The 21,785-nt window shown below is 47.0% G+C and overlaps 1 protein-coding gene across 3 annotated transcripts in view; it reads left to right on the top strand.

Annotated features, from left to right (window-relative positions):
* Positions 1-7,531: 7,531 nt before the first annotated feature.
* The window catches only part of CPPED1 (calcineurin like phosphoesterase domain containing 1), a 200,549-nt gene continuing 186,295 nt past the window's right edge, over positions 7,532-21,785 (top strand). For 2 of the 3 annotated variants that reach the window (XM_044391581.3, XM_057315400.1), the window contains exon 1: positions 7,534-7,727. In XM_044391581.3, coding sequence (XP_044247516.1) covers positions 7,658-7,727 — 70 coding nt within the window. In that variant the 5' untranslated portion in view covers positions 7,534-7,657. Of the gene's footprint in view, positions 7,728-21,785 lie in introns of all 3 variants that reach the window. The other variant, XM_026520301.4, reaches the window with a different exon arrangement.

The following is a 21,785-nucleotide window of genomic DNA, read 5'->3' as shown; positions in this document are numbered from 1 at the left end:
CCTGGGATATTTTTAAGACCAATTCTCAGGCCTCACCCAAGATTTATCCAATCAGACACTCCAGGGCGAAGTCTGGGAATGCGTGCTTAAAAAGCCCTCCGGGGATGGATGCTGATGGGCAATGAGGGTTGAGAACCCTGAGACTAATGTGGTCAGAGTCCCGAGAGAGAAAATCCAGAATCGTGCTGTTGGAGCGCTTCTGTACACAGCCCTTACTTCTCTAGAACATTAGGTGAGTAAAAAATCAAGCCAGTGCTTTGGAAAAACAAAAACCAGTAAGACTTGTCAGATTCAGACTTGTGTATAGTCAGTTATTCCTTCTTGTGGGATACAAAGCATTGTTACGACATGAGCACACACAGGATTTGACTCACTCCAACGGTGCCTGGCAGGATGAAAGTGGAAAAACACAACAAAAGCAGAGGAACGGACAGGTGTCTACAGTGTTTTCCGATGACTTTCAATTTGGTCCTCAGCCTCCAGTGGCAGAAATGTTACCCAGAGAGGGCCAGAAACCAACCTGCAGTGGCTTTGCACGGACACTTGACAGATTAAAGGAAAGCACCAGGGGAGAGGCAGGGGTCGGAGTAGGTAGAGCTGTGTTGTTGTGGTTGTCATTCACTGCAAACTGACCCAATACTAAGGCACATGGAGAAATAACGGAATTAGAAATCTGCCTTCAGGACCGTCAATATTCATAAGCTTAACTGAGAAGCAAATTTGATTCCATTCAACACGTATAGATTGAGGGCTTCCTATGTGTTCGGTCCCGTCCTGGACACTTAGTTTATTCCACTGGAGATATATACGTGCCTTGGGGAGTTTATAGCTCTGTGTTGGTTCACAATCCTCTTGGGAGCTTCCCGGGTATCATCTGAAACTGGCCCTTGTTCTCAGAGGGCAGGGAGAGATGGGGGAAAAAAAGGCAGGCCAGTCCAGGTCGGCATGTGGGGATTTTCACAAGCAAAGGGAACTTACATTCAAGGCTTGTCTTGGGTGGCAAGATGAATGGATCCTTGCGCCCACCTGCCAAATCTTGAAGGCTTATAAACAAGCCCTAACTGGGGTCAGTCACGCATACGGTGCAGTGTTCTCAACACCACATCACCATCTCAAGGCTATGTTCTTGGAGCAGCCTCTGAGAGCAGGAGAGGCAAGCCAACCCCACATTCCAAGGACAGGGGAGCAGGTAAGGAGACTCCAAGTGCCCGGGTCTAGCTCTATGGGTCAACTGGCAGTCACAATGTTTTGATGACATGGCCCAACACTGCAAGGAGATCAAATTGTACACTCAATATATCATACAGTTACGAGGATTGGAGCTTTCAGGAGAACACTAATTCTTTTTTTTTTTTTAAGACTTTATTTATCTGAGTGAGAGAGAGATTGAGATAATGAGTGGGAGGAGGGGAAAAGGAAGAAGCAGACTCCCTACAGAGCAGGGAGCCCAACGCTGGACGTGATTCCAGGACCCTGGGATCATGACATGAGCTGAAGGCAGACACTTAACCCACTGAGCCACCCAGGTGCCCAGGAGAACACTAATTCTTGTTGAGAAAGGGAAAAAAGGATTTTTCATGGTGCCGAGTGATTGCAAACTATTTAAATGGGTCTGAGGCTGAGTTCACGATACACTCGAATAAAATGAAGTTTGGAAAAGAAGAGTAAGCCCCTACAACCGTGCCAGGAGATTATTTACAAGAGGTGTTAAGCAATGTAGGGGAGATAAAAAAAATAAATAAAATGGAGGAACAAAAGCTTAAATGAGGAAATTAAATTCAAGTGTTCAGATAAAAAAAAACTTTAGTAATTAGTATTAACTGCTTCACAGTCCAAGAACTTGATTATAGTAGTTCGGGACACTTCTGGCTCTTCATGCTCTGTATGCCCATCATGTGCAGAAGAACACAAGGAATGGGGTTGGATTCAGTGGCTTTGAGTTGCTCATGAAGGTTCTAAAGCCGTGCTGTCCATTAGAAATTTCTACAAAGATGGGAACGCGCCACATCTGTGCTCTCCAGCATGGTAGCCTTAGCCAGATACGATGCCCGGTTAAATGTGAATTCAGATCAACAACACGTGACTTTTTCTTGTAAGTACGTTGGGACATACTTTATTGGAAATTCAGATTGAATGGCATGTCCTGGATCTTTCTCCGTGAACTCGGGTCATCCTAGCCGCATGTGGCTACTAAGCCCTTGAAATATGCCTTGCGTACTTCAAGAGCTGTCATGGAAATGTTACTTAATTTTGATTAATGGAAGCAGTTGCGTGTGGCTAGCGTAATGGTCAGCTCGATCTGAAGAAATAGGGTACGTGAGAGGACCTCTGCCAGCCTAAGATTTCCCTGGGGATGGTGTTTGAACTCAGATTCTTCATTCTGGGTTCTACATGTCAGGAAGCCCCGCCTCCGTGTGCAAGAAACCCCGAGGGCCCTGCCGTGCTGGGAAGTCTTCAAGAGCATATCTGAGAGAGTAACGACCAGAATAAGATCAAGCTATTTACTGAGCAATTATTATGTGCGTGAGATGTACTTTAAATATGCTATGTCCCTGGGCGCCTGGGTGGCTTAGTCGTTAAGCGTCTGCCTTCGGCTCAGGGCGTGATCCCAGAGTTCTGGGATCGAGCCCCACATCAGGCTCTTCTGCTGGGAGCCTGCTTCTTCCTCTCCCACTCCCCCTGCTTGTGTTCCCTCTCTCGCTGGCTGTCTCCCTCTCTGTCAAATAAATAAATAAAATCTTAAAAAAAGATGCTATGTCCCTGAATCCTGCCAACAATTCTGCAAGTGAACGTGATTACATTCACTGCACCGGTGAGGAACAGAGAGGTTGAGTGACTTGCCTAAGGTCACAGAGCTGGTAAGTAGAGTGAGCTTACATTCAGATCATGTGACTGAACTGGGTAGAAGATTGCATCCAAAGGGGACAAGTTTTCAAAGACTTAAGAAACTCTTCAAGCCAAATGGTGGGCAGCAAGGAGAACTGGCACCAAACAGACATGGAAATTGACCATGATTGGCAGAAAGAGGGTGAAGAGAGGGGTGTAGGCTTGGCTATTTTGGTAAGTGGTGGGATGAGTCCAGGCACATTACTTGCCTTTCTTGAGGCTCCATTATTTCATTTTTAAAATGAGGTGAAACTTTATTTTGTTTGGGGGATAACATGAGAGACTATGTGTAAAGACCCAGCAGACACTCATAAATGATCATTATACATGGTAGCATACATAACAGTTATATTTTCTTTCTGATAATGCAAACACTTCTGCAAGGTATGCGACTCACCCAAGAGAATTGCAAGGACGTCTCAAAGGTCTCAAGGACATGATTTAACTTTTATGCTGGAGAACACAGGTACACCTGAAACATCTCAGAAATTCTCTAACACCTTGAAAAGGGAGAAATTGTGCAAGTCCTGTTAATACCAAGCCTGTGACAATATCAGTGAAGGCAATAAATTAAAAACAACAACAACAACACACCGACTTTGGGGGTCTGAAGGACACATGGCATGTCGACCAGGCCCAAGCTATTTATTTTCAGTTTTTAAAAAATGATCAAGTGTATAAAATTGACATCCTCGTGGACTGCCCTTCACCTTGACCCCATCCCATCCCCTAGTCCATCATTCCTGAGTCTCACCTGAAGAGCGCAGGTCTGGAGTGGGTAAAGGTGGGGGGCACCTGGCGCCCACAGTGCTGAGTCATTATATTGTGTCTCACATTTCCACGTGTCTCAAATGTACTGCATCGGGATATTCTCCTTCCTTCCAGAATGATGATACCAACCTGAATTAAAGCCTCACTCTGGGACTTTAACACTTCCAAAAAAGACCTCTGACAATCTGTGTGAGTCAGGGTTCTCCAGAGGAACAGAAGCAAAAACGTGTTGATATACAGAAAGAGATTTATTTTAAGGAATTGGCTCACACAGCTATGGAGGCTGGCAAGTCCAAAATCTGGAAGGTGAGCCAGCAGGCTGGAGAACCAGGACGAGCCAGTGCTGCAGTTGAAATCCAAAGGCCATCTGCTGGCTGAATACCCTCATGCTTGAGGAATCACTCTTTTGTTCTGTTCAGATCTTCAACTGATTTGACGAGGCCCACCCGCATTGTGGAGGCCAACGTGCTCTCCTCAAAATCCACCAATTTATATGTAAACCTCATCTAAAGAACACTTTTCACAGAAACATCCAAAATAATGCTTGACCAAATATCTTGGCACTGGGGGCCAGCCAATTTGACATAAAACTTACCATCACACAGTCCCCCCAGAAATGACTACCTCCATGAAAGTCAAGCCCAAGCAGTTACCTCTAAATGAGGCATTGAGCTCTTATGCCAAGGCTACTGGCTCAAATCTGTAAACCAATCTGGCTCCTAACAACCTTTGTCATCTGGTTTCCCAAACCTGGGCAGACAAGAAACAAGAGAAGGAGGTAGAGTGAGGACTTGCTACAGGCAGATTCCAGAAACAGTGAGAAGTGACAGCTCACAGCCTGACAGTGAGGAGGACTCTAAAAAGTAGATGGAAGAACGATAAAAGCTCAGCAGCATAGAGCCTTTGAGTGTTAAGACAAAATGTTCTGCTTGCTTCATGGAGTGAGGCTATAATAGAGCCCAGCAGAGCAACTGGTGTTCTTAATTATATACCTGGGTCTCTAAGTAACAACATATTTGGATTAGCTGTTACAAGGGATAAGATGGAAGAAAAAGGGCAGTTTTTAAAGGGTACGGAGGAGGCATGGTAATCACTGGCTGATATGCTTTCCCTCCCCTGCTCCCAACCCTCACTTGTGCATGGGGAATACAGTGGATTCTCGATGGGCTCTTTTTTAAAAAAAAGTAGCTATTCCCCCTTTCTCAGGGCAATCAGGGCCTCCAGATCTCATTCTAAGAGAATTATGCTCTTCACCCTCAGACAGGTGGTTTGAGTGATATGGATAGCACTCCTTCTCCAGGGGTGGCCCTTCTGGCTTAAGCCAGTCTAAACATGCCATTTATCTTCTGACCTTGCTTCAGAAAGGAGCGCATATTCAAACTGGCATTGCAGTGATGCAAATGGGTGTTTTCCGGGAGCTTTTGAGAAAGAGACTTTTTTCCCTTTTCTTCCCTAGATGGTATCTCATGAAGGTATGGTCTAGAAATGTTGTAGCCATTCTGCTCCTGTGAAGGGGGAGCCTGGAACTGTCAAGTGATGGGAGGGAGTCCTCTACATGGAGACTGAAGATAAAGCCAAAATTACAAAAGGCAGGGAGGATAAATGGAGAAAGTTGGATTCTTAGAACATCCTAAGAGCAGCTTGATCAAACCTCACCTGAAGCTGTTAGGATTTTTAATTTATATATGCCAGTGGATTCCTTTTTAGATTGAGCTAATTTGAACTGATTTTTGGTTATTTGCTACGACATGAGACCTGAATGATAGAACACCTAATCCTGAAAAAAGAGAACTTTGATGAGAAAAGAATGAGTAGAAGGGATAGTCTAACAACAATACAGACTCAGAAAAAAATGTATCAAGCACTTCATATGTTCCAGAAACTGCCCAGAGCTTCATTGACTTCTCACAAAAGCAAATGAGGTTGGTACTATGATTATCTCATTTTAAATCAAGACACTAAAGCTCAGAAGGATTACCTGACTTGCTCAAGGTTGCACAGAAGGGAAATGGACTGAAGAGGTCCAGCAGAGCAGGTCCTGCTGCCCAGGAATATGCTCTTCTCACGCTGCCAGGCAGACAGCAGCACAGAAGAGGGTGTGAGCTGGAAGGGCACGGTCAGAGGAGGGTGGAACCACCGAACTGTACAATGATGAGGGGAAGCTGGGGCGGGCAATGGGGCTAAGAGGCTGCTGGGACCCAGTGGTGGACAGGTTTGGTGGCAGCCATTATTATCATTCAGAGGTTCCTGTGTAGTTCTGAGGTTACTCATCATCAATACCAATACAGCTACGCCCAACCACTGCCCAGGTTCAAATCAGCATTATATCCTCACGATATTCCTAATCCATTTAATCATGCAGCAGCCATTGGAGTGTTTATGCCTCAAGCACCCTGCCTGGTGAGCAAGACAGTCGAGGTAACCACCCTCGTGGACCTTAATAGTCGAGCTGGGAAAGACATCAGGGAATAAATAATGACACCTGAAACAAATAAGTACATCTATGAATAACGATCATGGGTGGTGATAACACCAACTGTGCAGAGGGCTATCTATAAGAGACAAGAACAGAGTGTTAAAAAAGAATGAGGAGGGCTGGTTTAGATAGGAAGGGTGTATGCAAGTGTGGGGGGTAAAGCTTCTCCTTGGAGTGTGATTAAGCAGAGGCCTTGATGTTTAAATGGGCACATGCAATCTAAGCCGAAGGAACCACTTGTGCAAAAAGGGAACTGGATTTGCATGTTTAAGGAACTGAAAGAGGAGAGTTACTGGGTGAGAGGTAGGCAGAGGCTGGGACTTGCCAGGACTTGAGGACCCACTGGGACTTTTAATTCTCATTTTGTCATTCCCTCTTGAATGTTTTCTGAGAATCCTTCCCTGGGCCAGACTGTAGGCAGGGAATAGGGATATGGAGATTAATAGTGATGATGATAATGCCCCATAGTCATTGAGGACTTAACCATTTGCTATTAGAACTCTTGTCCAAGATTGGAGGAAGAGTCTCCTGGATATAGGCAGCTAGTTGAGAATTTCCCAAACTTGGTGGGTCAAGAGAGCTCCTTACGGAGTTAAAAAACACACCCTTCTCCTGGAGATTTGGATTCAGTAGGTGCAACTCCTCCTGGAATTTGTGTTTTTAACAACTTTGACAAACACTGGCCTAACGCAGTGTAGCACAATGGCTTTTCTTTCTTTTTTTTCTGGACAGATCCGAGTTTGGGTCGGTGGCAAGTTCACTGCTTTTGCAGTCATCTCGCGCAAACTGCTCCACGCCTCTGAGCATCATCAGTTTCCCCTTGTGACAAATGCGGCTAATGACAGCACCATCTCCTGGCGCTGGTGTGCAGATTAGGTGAGCTGTGATTCCTAGTGAGCGGTGATGACAGTAACAGGATGATGATGAACACGCCTCATGATCGGCTGTCCGAGATCACAGTTGGTGGCTTGGAGGACCGTCCCGAGGCACGACCCAGTTCTTCTGACCTCAAGCTAGGGTTGTCGACTGAAATACAGGAGCCCGGTTAAACTGGAATTTCAGATAAATAATGCAAACATTTTAGTGTAAGTATCTCCCAAATATTGCATGGGCTATACTTACACTGAACAATCATCCCTTGTTTATCTAAAATTCCAACCTAACTGGGCGTCCTGTATTTTTACTTTTGACACCTAGCAACGCCACCTTAGGGGAAAGAAAGGGCCCTCCCAAGCCTGAGCCCAAGAGCACCCTCCCTGCGCACGCAAGCTGGCCCCAGTCCAGGCGCCTCCACTGGGCAGGCGCCCCAGTCGATCCCAGAGGGGCTGCTCACGCTTCCGCCCCGCTCAGGCAGCACTAGCGGCGCCCCGAGCGGCCGAGCCCCACGCGCCTGCCCTGCCGCCCCGCCCTGAGCAGAGGGCGCCGCCCCGAGCGGGGCAGGACAGGCCTGGCGGTTGGGCTGTGTGCTGTCCTGCCGCTCCCTCCCACACTGTGTACTCAGGGGAAGCCAGAAACTCGCTCGTCATGTCGGCTGCGGAGGCGGGGGGTGTTTTCCGCCGAGCCAGGGGCAGGACCCTAGACGCGTTTCCCTCAGGTACTGCCGGCCTTTCGCCCGGGGAGGGGATGACTTCAAGGCTGCGGAACGTTCCGTCGGGGGAACCGTCGTTCTGGGGGCACGCGCTTCTAGCCGGACCGCTTTGGGGGCTGCACCCCGGGGGGCTGGGGACCTCAATAGCGGCCGCACCGCCCGCGCTTAGGGCTTCGAGGGGCGCTGTTGAGAGACGGGTGTCTGGGCGGTGGGGCTTCTCTGGCCTTGACCTAACTTTCCTGAGAGTACAGGAGATAGAGTAAGGAAGCAAAGCGTGCTTCCTAGGAGCGTGGGCTGTGCAGTTAGACTTGCTTTCAGCCCTGCCTTGGACACGTTGCTCAGCAGGGCTCAGCCTCAGTTTCCCCACCTGCACACCGGGTATAACAACGGTGATCTTGTGTGTAGCTCTCGTAGGCGCTTGGTGCATGTTCGATGCGGTTATTCTTGTGGTGGTGGTTCACGAGGATGTATTTTATACTCCACAGTCCCGCTTAGTTCCAGCGATAGGGGTCATCAGCCAGAATGTGCGGTGTGCCCGTCGGGACAGCAGGGCGGGAGGGCAGGCCAGGGTCCGGTCAGAGTTAAGTGCTTGGGGTTTGGATTTAGTCAGCCTCGTTGTAAAAATGTTGTGAATTTTGTTTTTTGTTTTGTTTTTTAAAATACCTCCTGGGGAAGCGTGAACAGCTGGAAAGTATTTTTCTAACGCGGTGTTCGACACACACAGGCTAGGTGCTAAGTGAATGTTAGCCCTGGAACCCTAAGTCAAGAGGGAGGCACGTTCCTGGTTTCCTGGTTCTCTCTGGGTTTTTGCTGCTTGGAGTCAAGATTCCCTCCCACGCACTCACCAGTTTTGTAAGCCCCGGGGACGTCACCCCAGATGCCTTGCGTGATCTGGCCGGTGCTCACCTTTCTTGCTTCATGCTTGTCATCCTGCCCTTTGCCCGGCTCTCCTGCTGCACTGGTTTTCTCGAAGGCCCTTCTTTTTCTTGGCTCCCATCGCTAATAGCCGGGCTCGTAGGGCTTGGCCATTTCTCAACCTTCGAACCCTAGTTAAGGTTCGGTCACTTCCTGGGTCAGATTTTCCCTGGCTAGCCTAATTTAAAAAGTAGGTTCCTCCTCAAGGTCTCTGTCCTAAAGCCTTGTTCTTTTCTCTCTTTGCAGCTCTTGGTGGGGGAGTGGCAAGGTTCTGGAAGAGCATATGGGGGCCAGAAATAATAGCTGTGGCAGATTTTGGAAAATACAGTCTGTGATAGTGCCCATTTAAAACATATTTTAATAGGATTTTTTTTCCCCCAACATGAGGTTTTTTGAGATTTATCTGTATTGATACAGGTAGCTCTAGGTCACTCTTTCCTCCTGGGCAGTATTCTGTTGTATACATTGTCTTGCTAGATATGTAGAGTATCTTCCCTGAGGAAGGGGTGTGTTATCTGATGGCAAAGAATGAGGGTGAGTTAACCTGGGCCAGAAAGGGTGGAAACAGCACTGAGGACCGTGGGTGGAACCGGTGTAAAAGTCTGTGGCCTGGCGAGATGGGAAAGGGAAGCGTGGGGGAGGGGTGTGGTGCTCTGTGAGAACGGAGGATGGCAATGGGGGGGGGGAGTAATTGAGGACTTTTGTCTTTACCTAATACCATCAGTTTTAAGCTGCATGTGTGAGTAAGCGAGGACACTGATAAGATTTCCCTTTTGGAAAGAATGGTCTAGCTGCAGCAGTGACAGCGAAAGAATTTCTACCTCCGAGGAACTTGGGGTGCAATCTGATTGAAAGCTGGAGCCCAAGAACTTGGCTTGAAGCCACATTTCCATAGCCCCGTGTTGTTCACTTTGGGTTTATTTATTCGCGGTAGCTGGAGGTGCCTGTGGTTGCGGGGAGGGCTTTTGATGGAAATGATGGGGAGGGATACAGAGGTGTCAAAACTTCTTAACACACCGAAGTTGCCACAGGACTGCCAGGGGTTCTGGAGAACAAGAGTCATTCACCTGGACAAGAACGGGGCAGCGGGGAGAGAGACTGAGAAGAGAAAAGGACAGGACACTTACCCTGCTGAGATAGGAAGAGGGAAAATGACCCTGGGCTTCCCTTAGCAGTGGGGCCCATGCCTGGTCCCCAGCGAAAATGCGCAGTGTGGGCCATTTAGCATAGGGCTTTTAGAGACCCGGCCTCGGCGGGTTGGGCTTAGAACACCTAGTCTTGTGGGTTCCTGTCACTGGGTGCTGAAGCCCTCGTCCACCGCCAAGGTGCCCCCATTGCTCTCACCTAGTTTTTGCCGAGTCTTTGTCTCCTGCTGGCTTTGCTGGCACCTTTGAGAGCTGCTTGTAGAGGGTCCACTGCCAGGTCCAGCCGTGTGGGAACGTGAAGCCACTGGAGCTGGGAGGGTGGCTCTAGAGGCCGGCCCGGAAGAGAAAGGGAAGCAACTGGCGTTCCCCTGTCTCTTGCTAAAATACACACTGCCTGCCAGAGGTTTGGTTAACTCGAGCAACACTGCCCCAAATCACAGCCCTGATAATCCTCATATGCTCACTCCTCGAAGCCCCCTCCTGAAATAGCGAAAGTTTGGTTCTCAAGCAAAGCCTGGCAGGTGGAGGGAAGAGTGCTGTCGTGGTGTTTAGGCTGTCATAAGCGAGCACCACAGACCGGGGGCTTATAAACAGCAGATGCTTCTCATGGTTGCGGAGGCTGGACGTCCAGGATCAAGGCGCCGCGGAATGCGTGTGTGGTGCATACATGACCATCTACTTGCCCTGCCCGCACACGGTGGGAGCGGGGAATGAGTGCTCTGGGGTCTCCTTGAGAAGGCGTTCATCTCATCACTAAGCCCCCCTGACCTCATTGCCTCCTCATATCATCACATTGGGGTTTACATTTCAACCTAAGAATTTGGGGGGCCCACAGACGTCCAGTGTGTGGTAAGCACTGTGAGACCATCCCCCCCTCCCCCGCCCCGTGATCTATGGGAGCGGCCGGACTGCGAGCACTTTTTCCAGCAGTATCGCCCCTGAAGCTTGGCTTCAGTCATCCATTCTCTGTTAACAGTGTCCGCGAGGCTCCGTTCACAGATGTTTATAAAAAGTAAATTCTACGTGTCTCATTTGAGAAGGTTCCCATTCCTCAGGCATGTTCAGATACTCATTTTAATTAGGCAAATTGATCATTGTATTTCCTTGACACATACCCTAATCAAGACTACTTTCTCCTAGCAAATAATTGTTGTTCTGAAAAGTTTACAACATCTGTTTTGAAGAAATTCTAAAAAAGGAGAAATATTAAGGTAAAATAGGTTTCAGAAATTACCTGTATTTATTTGTTTTCAGGTCCTAAACTGTTCTTTTTTCCAGTTTCATTTTACCACCAGTATATTTTCCACCTTAAGAATAGGGCTCTTTGGTGGGTTTCTTAAAAAGATGATTTCCCCTGACATTTTAAATCTCCGCAGCTATTTCAGAGGAGTTGACCATATTCACCAATCCTGAATATTTCTCGGTCCTCTCTGGAAACCCTCTCACATGGCAGAAAGTAGAGTCTCCAAAAAAATAACTTGCTCCACCTCTTCCAGGTCTCACCTAAGAACTCTTCTAGAAATAGTAGACCCGGAAATGGGTATCCAGGTCTGAACGGGATTGAAAATACTGTAGTTTGAAAAATTCTAATAGATCAATGAGGAAAATGAAAATGAAATAAATGCTTTTAATTACGCCATACATTTAGGCCAAACCAGTTATCTCTTATTTGAGAAGGGCTCCTGTGACTAAAACAAGAATTTTGATTATTTATCCCTGCGTCATTAATATCATCATCAGTCAAAATAAGTGTGTAAAACGTTCCTGTCGTAACATTTCTAAGAGACAAACGAACTTTTATTTGTGAGTACCTTTTTTTTTTGCCTTTCTATATTTTATAACTTTATCGAGGTACCATAACATTCACTCATTTTAAGTTCACAGTTCAATGATTTTTTTTAAAAGATTTTATTTATTTATTCGACAGAGATAGAGACAGCCAGCGAGAGAGGGAACACAAGCAGGGGGAGTGGGAGAGGAAGAAGCAGGCTCATAGCGGAGGAGCCTGATGTGGGGCTGGATCCCGTAACGCCGGGATCACGCCCTGAGCCGAAGGCAGACGCTTAACGACTGAGCCACCCAGGTGCCCCAACAGTTCAATGATTTTTAATACATTTGCAGAGTGTTACAGTGTCAGGATTTTAGAACCTTTCTGTCTCCCCCCAAAAAAGAAACTTTATGCCCATTTGCAGTCTTCCTGTTTCCACTTCTTGCATCAGCCAACTACTAATTTATGTCTAGAGCTTTGCCTTTTCTGGACATTTCATGTAAATGTAATCATTTAATCTGTGGTCTTTTGTGACTGGCTTCTTTCCCTTAGCATCATCTTTTCAGGATTCTCTCATGTTGTAGCAGATAGCTGCACTCTCGTCTTTTTTACTGAATGGTAGTCCATTGTATGGGAAAACACATCTGTTTATCCATTCACCCATTGTTGCACATTTGGACGTTGGCAGGTGTTCCCCAGTTTGGGTACTGGCTGTTAGGAGTAAAGCTGTTATGAACATCCACATACAGATCTTTGTACGGACGTATGTTTCATTTCTCTTGGGTAGATACCCAAGATTGGAATTGCTGGGTCATACAAGTAACGATGTTTGATATTTTGAGGAACTTCCAAACTGTTTTCCAAAGCAGCTGCACCATTTTACATTCCCACCACTAAGATATATGGATCCACGTTTCTCTGTATCCTGGCCAACACTTATCACTTGTCATCCTCTGCCTTTTTGATTATAACCAACCATATGGGTGTGAATTGGTATCTCATTGTGATATTGATTTGCATTTTCTTAAAGGCTAATGATGTTGAACATCTTTCCATGTGCTGACCGGCCATCTTTGAAGAAATATCTTTTCAGGTCCTTTGCCCCATTTTTTTTTTTTAAGATTTTATTTATTTATTCGACAGAGATAGAGACAGCCAGCGAGAGAGGGAACACAAGCAGGGGGAGTGGGAGAGGAAGAAGCAGGCTCACAGCGGAGGAGCCTGATGTGGGGCTTGATCCCATAACGCCGGGATCACGCCCTGAGCCCAAGGCAGATGCTTAACCGCTGTGCCACCCAGGCGCCCCTGCCCCATTTTTAATTGGGTTGTGTTTTTATTGAGTTGTTAGAGTTCTTTATATATACTGGCTACAGATCCCTTATCAAATCCATGGTTTGCAAATATTTTCTCCCATTCCATGGATTCTCCTTTCCCTTGCTTCAAAATATCCTATGCAGCACCAAAATTTTAATTTTGTTTGAAGTCTAAATTATCACCTTTTTCTTTTATCACTTATGCTTTTGATGTCCTATCTAAGAAACCTTTGCCTAACCCCAAATCATGAAGATTGACTTCTGTGCTTCTTCTAAGAGTATTCTAGTTTAAGCTCATACATTTAGGTCTAGGTCCATATTGAATTAATTTTTATGTATGGTGTGGGGTAAGGGTCTCATTATTAGAAAAAAAATTTTTTTTTACTACAGTAGAAACCTAGTAGTTGGTCAATGGATAGAAAAACTTAGCCAAAGAGGGGAATTAAAAAAATTACACATTCTTTTAACATGTCCTTTTAATGTAAACCATAAATGTACATTCATTTACCATTCTTTTGAGGTCGGGCCAAGGACTTGTCTTGGAGTATTGGGTTTACAGATGGGCCTGCCATGGAGCCTTTCTTGCATAAACAACACCCATAATGAATCTTTTCCAGTTTGGGTTTTTTCCAGTGGAGTAGTCAGTTAAAAATCACTTGGAAAGCACTCTGAGTAAAGAATCCTAGGTTTATACTTTCTTTTTCCTCTAATCTTTTACGCTTGTCTCCACAACACCTAATTCAATAGTACTTTATTTTCACCAGCTTGCCTTTTATTGAGTGTTCCCAAAGCATCTGTCTTAGTTTTATTAGAAGCAGCCCTTTTTACAATTCATATTTCTCCGGTTTACATGTTTGACTGATTTAAAAATAAGTGCTAGCATGAACAGGTTCGGGGACAACTCCTGATGGATGCATGGTGCAGAACCCTTGGGGGACCTCGGGTCACAGCCCATGCCTTTGTGGAGGGCGTGGAGAATGTTGGTAAATCTGGGGGTTTGTTAAGGGAATGTCTCTTTCACAGAGAGGACTAACTGGCAGCTTTTTATATTTGTGAAGCATATGATTTTTAACTTTGCCAAACCCTCCCAATTAGTTGCAGGCGATAGCATGGGACCCTGGCAACTGGAGCCTCCGGGAGCCCAAGAACCACTCTGAGCCACTCTCATGACCAGGTCTGATACATAGCCAGACAATCAGGAAATATTTGTTGACTGGAAGAATGCCCAAAGTCTCCACGTACCCTTGTTTAAAAGAAAAAGGAAAAAACACTAGTCACGCTAACGCTGGAGGTCCTTCCTCATTTGTGAAACGAAGGCCGACTGTTGGCTTGAGCTGTCTGAGATGCCGCTGTGGTAATGGATGTGCTGGGTTCATTTCCACGAGGGTGCCGAGACGCTTGGGTGATTTCAGGCCCTAAACTAGGAGATGGGAGCGCTGAGCAGGGAGCGCAGCCCTTCTGGCAGCTGGCCCTTTGACCTTGACACCAGAACATACTGAAATAGGACAGAACTCTTCATCTCATCTCCAGTCTGCTTCTTCTCCTGTCTTCCCCCCAACTCCTATTCAGTCAGAAGCCCAGGAGTCAGTCCTGACCTCTCCTCCTCCCCTTCTCTCCGCAGCCCCGTCCCTTCAACCTCCAGAGCTCACCTTGGTTTTGTCCATCTGTCCCCTTCCCCAGCTCCCACCACTGTGACCCCCAGCCACCTGTCTCTCTCACCTGGACAATTCCAGGAGTTTCTGCATCCACTCTGGCCCCACCATCCATTCCCTGTACAGCATTCAAAGCCATCTCTTTGAAACAAAAATTGGGTCTGTCATGCCTTGACATGGCTTTTCTCTGTCCCTCTCTTTCTCTCTCTATGGTCTCATTCTTCAGGTAGCATTTTAGAAGAAACCTGTGTTCATTCTAACATTTGCAGTTAGGATCCTGGTCTTTCCCTTTGCTCATTCTTTTCCTTTATGACACTTATTACAACTTATAGTTGTGTATTTATTCCTGTGATTTTCATGCCTTTTCATGCCTCTAGACTATAAATTCCTGGAGGGCAGGAAGCCCAGACCTAGGACAGTGTCTGGCAGTGGTGGCCACTCAGTGGCCATTTGTTATAGAAAGAAATGAGTAAATATGATCACATTTCAGGATCTGCATAACCCATTGCTTACACATGTATCCTGTGGACAAAACAAAACAGAAACAAGGTATTGAATCAACTAGTAGGATCCCTTAGCAAACCACCCTGGGTGGCCCTGAGGTTCATGCAGTGCTCAGAGGTGTCTGTTAAAGGAGGTTCTTGTTCCTAGGTGGGTGCCCTCTCTGGGCCTCATCTGCCCTGAGGATGCCTTCTCCTCGCATTCAGGGCCTCTGTTTGCCCAGCCTTGTGTCTGCAGGGCAGCTCTGCCCAGAGAGAGCACCTTCTTCCACTTCTCCCCGAAGCACCATCTGGGCCGGCAGCCACCTGCTCTCTTGGCAGGGGAGCATGGGTAATTGTTGGAAACAAGTCATAGCAAACATCCACCCCAAAAAGGCGAACCCCAAATGGAGTTCTGCTTTGGAAAAGCAAGAGAGGTTCAGGAAATGTCTTGTTCCCCTGGTAGCTGTTGTCTAGAATAGCATCGGGCAAAGCCAGTGATGCTGAAAGCCACCTGGCCAAGGAGCCCTGGCCTGTCTGCCTTTTTACTTCTCTGAAGGGTTGCAGATAAAGATTTTGGCAGGTCCTTTATCCCTGAATGGCAAGTGTGGCCGCCAAGCTATGACTCAGAAGCTTTTGTGTGTCTCACAAACCACCTTTGGATGTGTTTAGGCAAAGAGAAGAGAGGTTGCCTAAATTCACTTTGCTCCTTAGGAAGAGTAATACGGAGACTCTGAGGACATTGCTGTCACAGTTAATTATTTTGGGGGAGGAGGGGACCCTGAAGGGTACTCTTTTTTTTTTTTTTTTTCAACAGCTTCACATGCCATACTATTCACCCTTTTACAGTGTACGGTTCAGTGGCACTTTGTTCACAGAGTTGTGCAGTCATCACCACAGTCGATTTTAGGCAGAAAGAAACCCGGCACCCCCTCGCTGTCACCCCACCGCCACTCCAGCTCCGGGCAGCCGCTCACGAATGGCACTATTAAATGGGGCGTAAGTTCCGGCAGTTTTACAGTCGGGACGTTCGGATCGTTAAACCAGAAAGGGTCCCAAAGTGGTGAAGATTGTTTTGCTACTGTTGCGGTTTTGTTGTTGTTGTTGTTGTTGTGTTGTTGTTTTTAACCACAAAATAAGATTAGTCCCCGGAGGAGATGAGGGGTATTGCTGAAGACATTTAGACTGTGATTCACTGTGCAGATGGCTACTGGGAGAAACTGTAAAATTTGCATTTCATTGGCATTTGCTCTTTAGCCAGAAAGCCTCCAGACAGCTGTAAAGCTACCCATCTTTGCCGTTTTATAACCAAAGCAATATCCCCAGGATGTGAACGGAAGGATGTTAAGATCAAAGAATGTTACTGTGTCTGTGCATGTGCGTGTGCGTGTATCTATATCATCAAGTATTTTCTGCGCCCCCTGTGTGCTATGGGGAATAAAGAAATGGGTAAGGTTTTGGTGGCTTTGTCTCTGCTAAGACAAGGGTAGGAGTTACCGTAAGTAACAGTCGTGATCGCACAAGCTCACACTTGACTGCTTACTGTGTGCCAAGTGCAGATGCTTTACGTGTATTCACTCAGTCCTTGTTCACAACAACCCTTCAGAGGTAGGTGTGTTACTCTTACTTTACAGACGGGGACACAGACCCTGAGAGGTTAAGAACCTGTTCTTAACCTGGTCATGTCACGTGCTTGGTACAGGGTGGAAATGGGACTTGAGCCTGGTACGCAAGCTTCAGAGTCTAGGCAACGCTGGGACCAGGTGAGGGCTTTGGGAGGTGGAGACTTTAAGTCTTCCTCAAGCCCACATGTCCCGGCATCATCTGTCCTCTGCCCTCCATTCACATTTGTCTCTGGTGGCAGGGTCTGGTACTTGCCGTGCGCTCTGCCTGGGGTGCGTCCCCACCGCCACCCTGTGCCTGGCTCTTATGTCGCCTCAGGGCTCCATCCAGCCCCAGCTCCCACCCATCAGTCCCTCTGTCCATGATCACCGTGATTCCGTCTGCAAAAGTAATGAGCACAGCATGCGGCCAGCTTAGTTGTTGGCCTGTCCGTCATCCATCTCCCCACTGTTGTTTAAGGTCTTAAGGAATGGGACCTGTGGCTTTGCTCACTGTTGAATGCCCAGCGACTAGTGTGGCACCTGTCATGTGGCGCGTACTCAGAACAAGCTTGCTGAATGAGGGAAGAGGAAGAGCTGCATCTGTGGCAGGGGAGGGAGGGAGGCTCTGGGCTGGGAAGGGCAGGTGCAGTTTCAGCAGGAAGAGTTGGTAGAATGGGGAGCATCCCCTGGAGGAAGGAGTGGGAAAGCATGGCTTGTGTTTGAGGAGCAGATAAGGGTCCCCTCGGAGGGATCCTGTGGCATGTTTGCATAGGGTTTCTCAATCTCTGCATTGACCTTATGGGCTGGACTGTTTGTTGTGGGGCTGCCTGTGGAATGTGGGGTGTTGAGCAGCATCCCTAGCCTCTCTCCACTGGATCCCGGAAGCACCATTGCCCTCCCAGTGTGACATGCAAAGGTGTCTCCAGACATCAGATATCCCCTAGGGGTCAAAATCATCCCTGGTCGAGAGCCACCAGTCTAATGGGAACAGTAATCAGGATAGCTGGAAAAGTGTTGCTCTTGCGTTTTAGACCCAAGTGCCAGAATGAATGAGGATCCCTCGACATGTTCACTTATCCCTTCATCAGATGTTTACTGAATGCCTCTCACATGCCAGTGACCCAGTGATACCTGCTGACAATATACCGGAAAGGGAACGTGAGCGTGGGCCTTTAACTCGTGGAGATTAGGGCACAGTGACGCTTCAGCAGGAGAGTTTGGTGATCAGGACAAGGGTCTTGGGAAGTCACAGCGGTGGTGATTGCCTGCAGCGAATCAGAGTGGGGAGCATTGCGTGGAGCTGTCCTGGTGGCCCTGGGTGGGAGAGGTAGAGCCCTGAGCCAGGCTGATGGGGCCGCAGAGGGGAGGGAGGTCCTGCGGAGCACTGGAGATGTGGGTTCATCTACCCGGTAGGCTAAATGGACCCACTGACACACAGTCCTGTCATATGTAGATGGGTGGACTGGGGACCATGGTGGCAAACTCAGGGCCATCAGAAGAGGCCAGTCTTGAAGAAAAGGTGATGAACTGGCTTGTGGGAGTGTTGTAAGGTGCTGATGGGACAAGCTGGGAGCTTGGACATACCCAGAAAAGCAAACACACTACTCTCGATTCCCTTTTTTAGTTAATTCTGTAGCTTTCTAGTCGAGTGTAGACTTGTGGCCCCTCTGGTCCCAATTCATGTATGATGTTGAATCAGAGAAGTTAACAGGAGCCCAAACAGTGAATTTCTAAATACTGTTACAGTGTAGTGATGTGCTGTGTGGTGGTAGGGGCCTGGTTCATCAGACTGCCTGCTCATCAGACTTCTAACCAGTATCTTCCAAAAAACAGAGATTTAGGAAATGAGACTCTGCTTTATAAGAATGAAACAGAGCTATTTATCACTGTAGTCCACCTTGAACCGTTTGAGGCTGCCTGTAAAGTAACAGGTTTGGCACATCAGGAGAGCACAAATTGTTACAGTGTTAGGTGTTAATTAATGGCAGGACTGATTCGTGTAGGCCTTTTCCTAGTTGTGTGATGAAATAGTGACTCAATTGCTTTTGGGGGTGCATTTATTATAATTAGTCATTGATTAACTAACTGGTAATAGCGAAAGGATCAATGAAATTTCTAATTCTTGGTATGTGTTAAAAAGTCAGCTTTTATTAAGAGTTGACAGATATGTCTGAAAGGTATAATAAAAATGAGGGAGAGGGAATGTATTGACAGAGACACATTTAAGAAAACACGTAGTTCCTGATATTAACTGCACAGAGCAGTTGCAATCTGAATATCTGTCTTTCAGGCAGGATATCGGCACGTAAACCGTCTCGTAGGAAGGATTAGTGGTAAGGCATTGTGTGAGTTTTTAAAGGTTTTTAAGATTCTTCTATGTGTACAGTTGCTTTGTACCCAGTAATGCTTAAAGAAGACTCACAGGCCTTTACTGTCTATGGTTTAATACCACCCAAATCCACCGTCTTTTTATTCCTCAGTTTTGAAAGATGGTTTCTATGACAGTCTCTGTCTGTTAGCTGAAATCTGGAAGTGGCCAAATCCTGATAACTCTCTATACAATGGCTGAATCAGATTTCTCTCTAAGGCCAGTTTTTCTTTTATAAAAATATTTTTAAATTGATTTGAATTTTTATTTTTTTAATTTTTAAAAATATTTTATTTATTTATTTATTATTTTTTAAATGATTTTTTATTATATTATGTTAGTCACCATACAGTACATCCCCAGTTTCCGATATAAAGTTCGATGACTCATTAGTTGCGTATAACACCCAGTGCACCATGCAATACGTGCCCTCCTTACTACCCATCACCGGTCTATCCCATTCTCCCACCCCCCTCCCCTCTGAGGCCCTCAGTTTGTTTCTCATAGTCCATAGTCTCTCATGTTTCATTCCCCCTTCTGATTACCCCCCCTTTCTTTATCCCTTTTTATTTATTTATTTGAGAGGGAGAGAGATTGCGATCAAGAGTGCAAGAGCAGGGGGACGGAGAAGCAGACTCCCTGCTGAGCAGGGAGCCCGAGGTGGGGCTGGCCCGAGGTGGGGCTTGCCGGGGAGGGGAGTGAGGGGCTTGACCCGGGACTCTGTCCGGGGCGCTGGGATCATGACCTGATCCAAAGGCAGATGCTTAACTGACGGAGCCACCCAGGTGCACCTGATTTAAATTTTTAAAAAATAAATTTTAAAATTTGATTCAGGGCTGTGACTCCTATGGGACCACAACAAATAATTTATTATGATAATAACTCAGATCTTGTTTTTTCTGGGTTATCATTTGGACAGACTTTGGCAGTCCTAGCCAGATAAGTCTTCTCTATGATCTCACCTCCGTGACCACCTGCCTTGAAGTCAGGCCTCTGTGGAATAAGAGGCCTGGTTCTGCCTCTCTGCCCTTATTAGACCTCGAGTGAGTTATTTAACCTTGACCTTGCTGAGTTTCTTCTTCACCTCTAAGCAAAATGGAAGAGTTACTGTAGATGTAGGCTTGTCATTGCACGTGTCCACAGGGGCCAGGTGGTGAATGGGACCAATTGTGGACCGTGGGAATTGAGACCACGCACCCCCTTTGAGGAGCAGCCGCTGCTCAGCCCAGCCGGTCAGCATACTCCAATTGGGCCTGGTTTGGCTGGATTTTCCAGGAGAATCTAGAAAACCAGGTATCTCTATGAAACTCATGAATTTAAAATGTTGGCAACAAATTCAAAATTGTATAACTATTATGGGCCGAACAAAACACATCTGCTAGCCAGACCACATCCAGAGACCTGGAGTTTGTAATTTCTGGAGAGGATCACCAGTTAGCATCCCATGGAAGATGGATGCTCTGGGCTCTAGCCTGTACCCTGAATCAGCCCTGTGCTGTTGGCAGGGACTGTGAGCATCCCAGCCTTCTGGGGAAAAGCTCTGGGCCTTGCCAGCATTATCTTTGTGTACAATCTCCTTATTTACCAAGATGTTCCATCCGAAGGAAACTTTTTGGAGATAAAAATGTCTTTATGGAGGTGGACAACTTGCAGGCAGCCCAAGGCACATTCCGTCTCCTTAATGGCTCTCTCCTCTCGGGGCCAGCCCAGCAGCACTGAGATTCTGAACAGTGGGAGCCGCTGCTCCTTAACTGTGTGATTTTGAACTTGAACATGACTGAGATCCCTAGCCAGGCCTCAGTATCCCCTTTTGGTTAAATAAGGGGTTAGTGATTCTGCAAATCCCTCCTATGCTGAAAATTTCCAGTGCTGTAGTGGGAAAAGGTTGGCTTCTATAAGCCTCCAGCCTCCCTGGGATGGGCTGCAATGGAAGGGCTCACTCAGCTCAGAACAGGAGGGTCAGGTGTAAGTGGTGTGGTTAAGTATGTGAGGCTAGGGCTTGTTTTTTTTTTTTTTTTTTAAGATTTTATTTATTTATTCGACAGAGATAGAGACAGCAAGCGAGAGAGGGAACACAAGCAGGGGGAGTGGGAGAGGAAGAAGCAGGCTCATAGCAGAGGAGCCTGATGTGGGGCTCGATCCCATACCGCCGGGATCACGCCCTGAGCCGAAGGCAGACGCTTAACCGCTGTGCCACCCAGGCGCCCCTAGGGGTTGTTTAATAGTACCCTCTGCGGCAGACAGACTCTCAGATGGTCCCAGTGACCCCTCCCCCCACCTACTAGTATTCATGGCATGTGTGATCCTCTGCTCTTGAGGGGCTGGCCTAGCAGCTTGATTATAATGAATAGAACACAGCACAGTGATGGGATATCACTTCCATCACTTCCACTTCCACGTTACATAAGATTATAACTTCTGTTTGCTAGCAGACACTCTCCCTTGCTGGCTTTGAGGAAGCAGGTTTCTATGTTCTGAGCTGCCATGTTGGAGAGGCCCACATGGCAAGGAAGTGAGGGTAGCTTCTGGACCACAGCCAGCAAGGAACCTAGTCAACAACCCTGTAAGTGAGCTTGGAAGCAGATCCTGCCCCACGTGAGTTTTCATGTGAGACCCCAGCGCTGGCTGACACTTTCACTGTGGCTTGTGAGAGACCATGAGCAGGTATTGGAGGCTAAGCCATGGCCAGATCCCCAGCCCACAGAACCTGAGACAGCACCTGGGTACTGTTCCAAGCTCCTGCATCTGTGTTCATTGGTTACAGTAGTGATAGAGCGCTAATACACCATCTCTGTGAATTTGTTACAAAAATTAATGTTG

Source organism: Ursus arctos, unplaced genomic scaffold (genome assembly GCF_023065955.2).
Source record: "Ursus arctos isolate Adak ecotype North America unplaced genomic scaffold, UrsArc2.0 scaffold_2, whole genome shotgun sequence".
NCBI classification, from domain to species: Eukaryota; Metazoa; Chordata; class Mammalia; order Carnivora; family Ursidae; genus Ursus; species Ursus arctos.
This window is presented reverse-complemented; position numbering and strand designations above follow the sequence as displayed.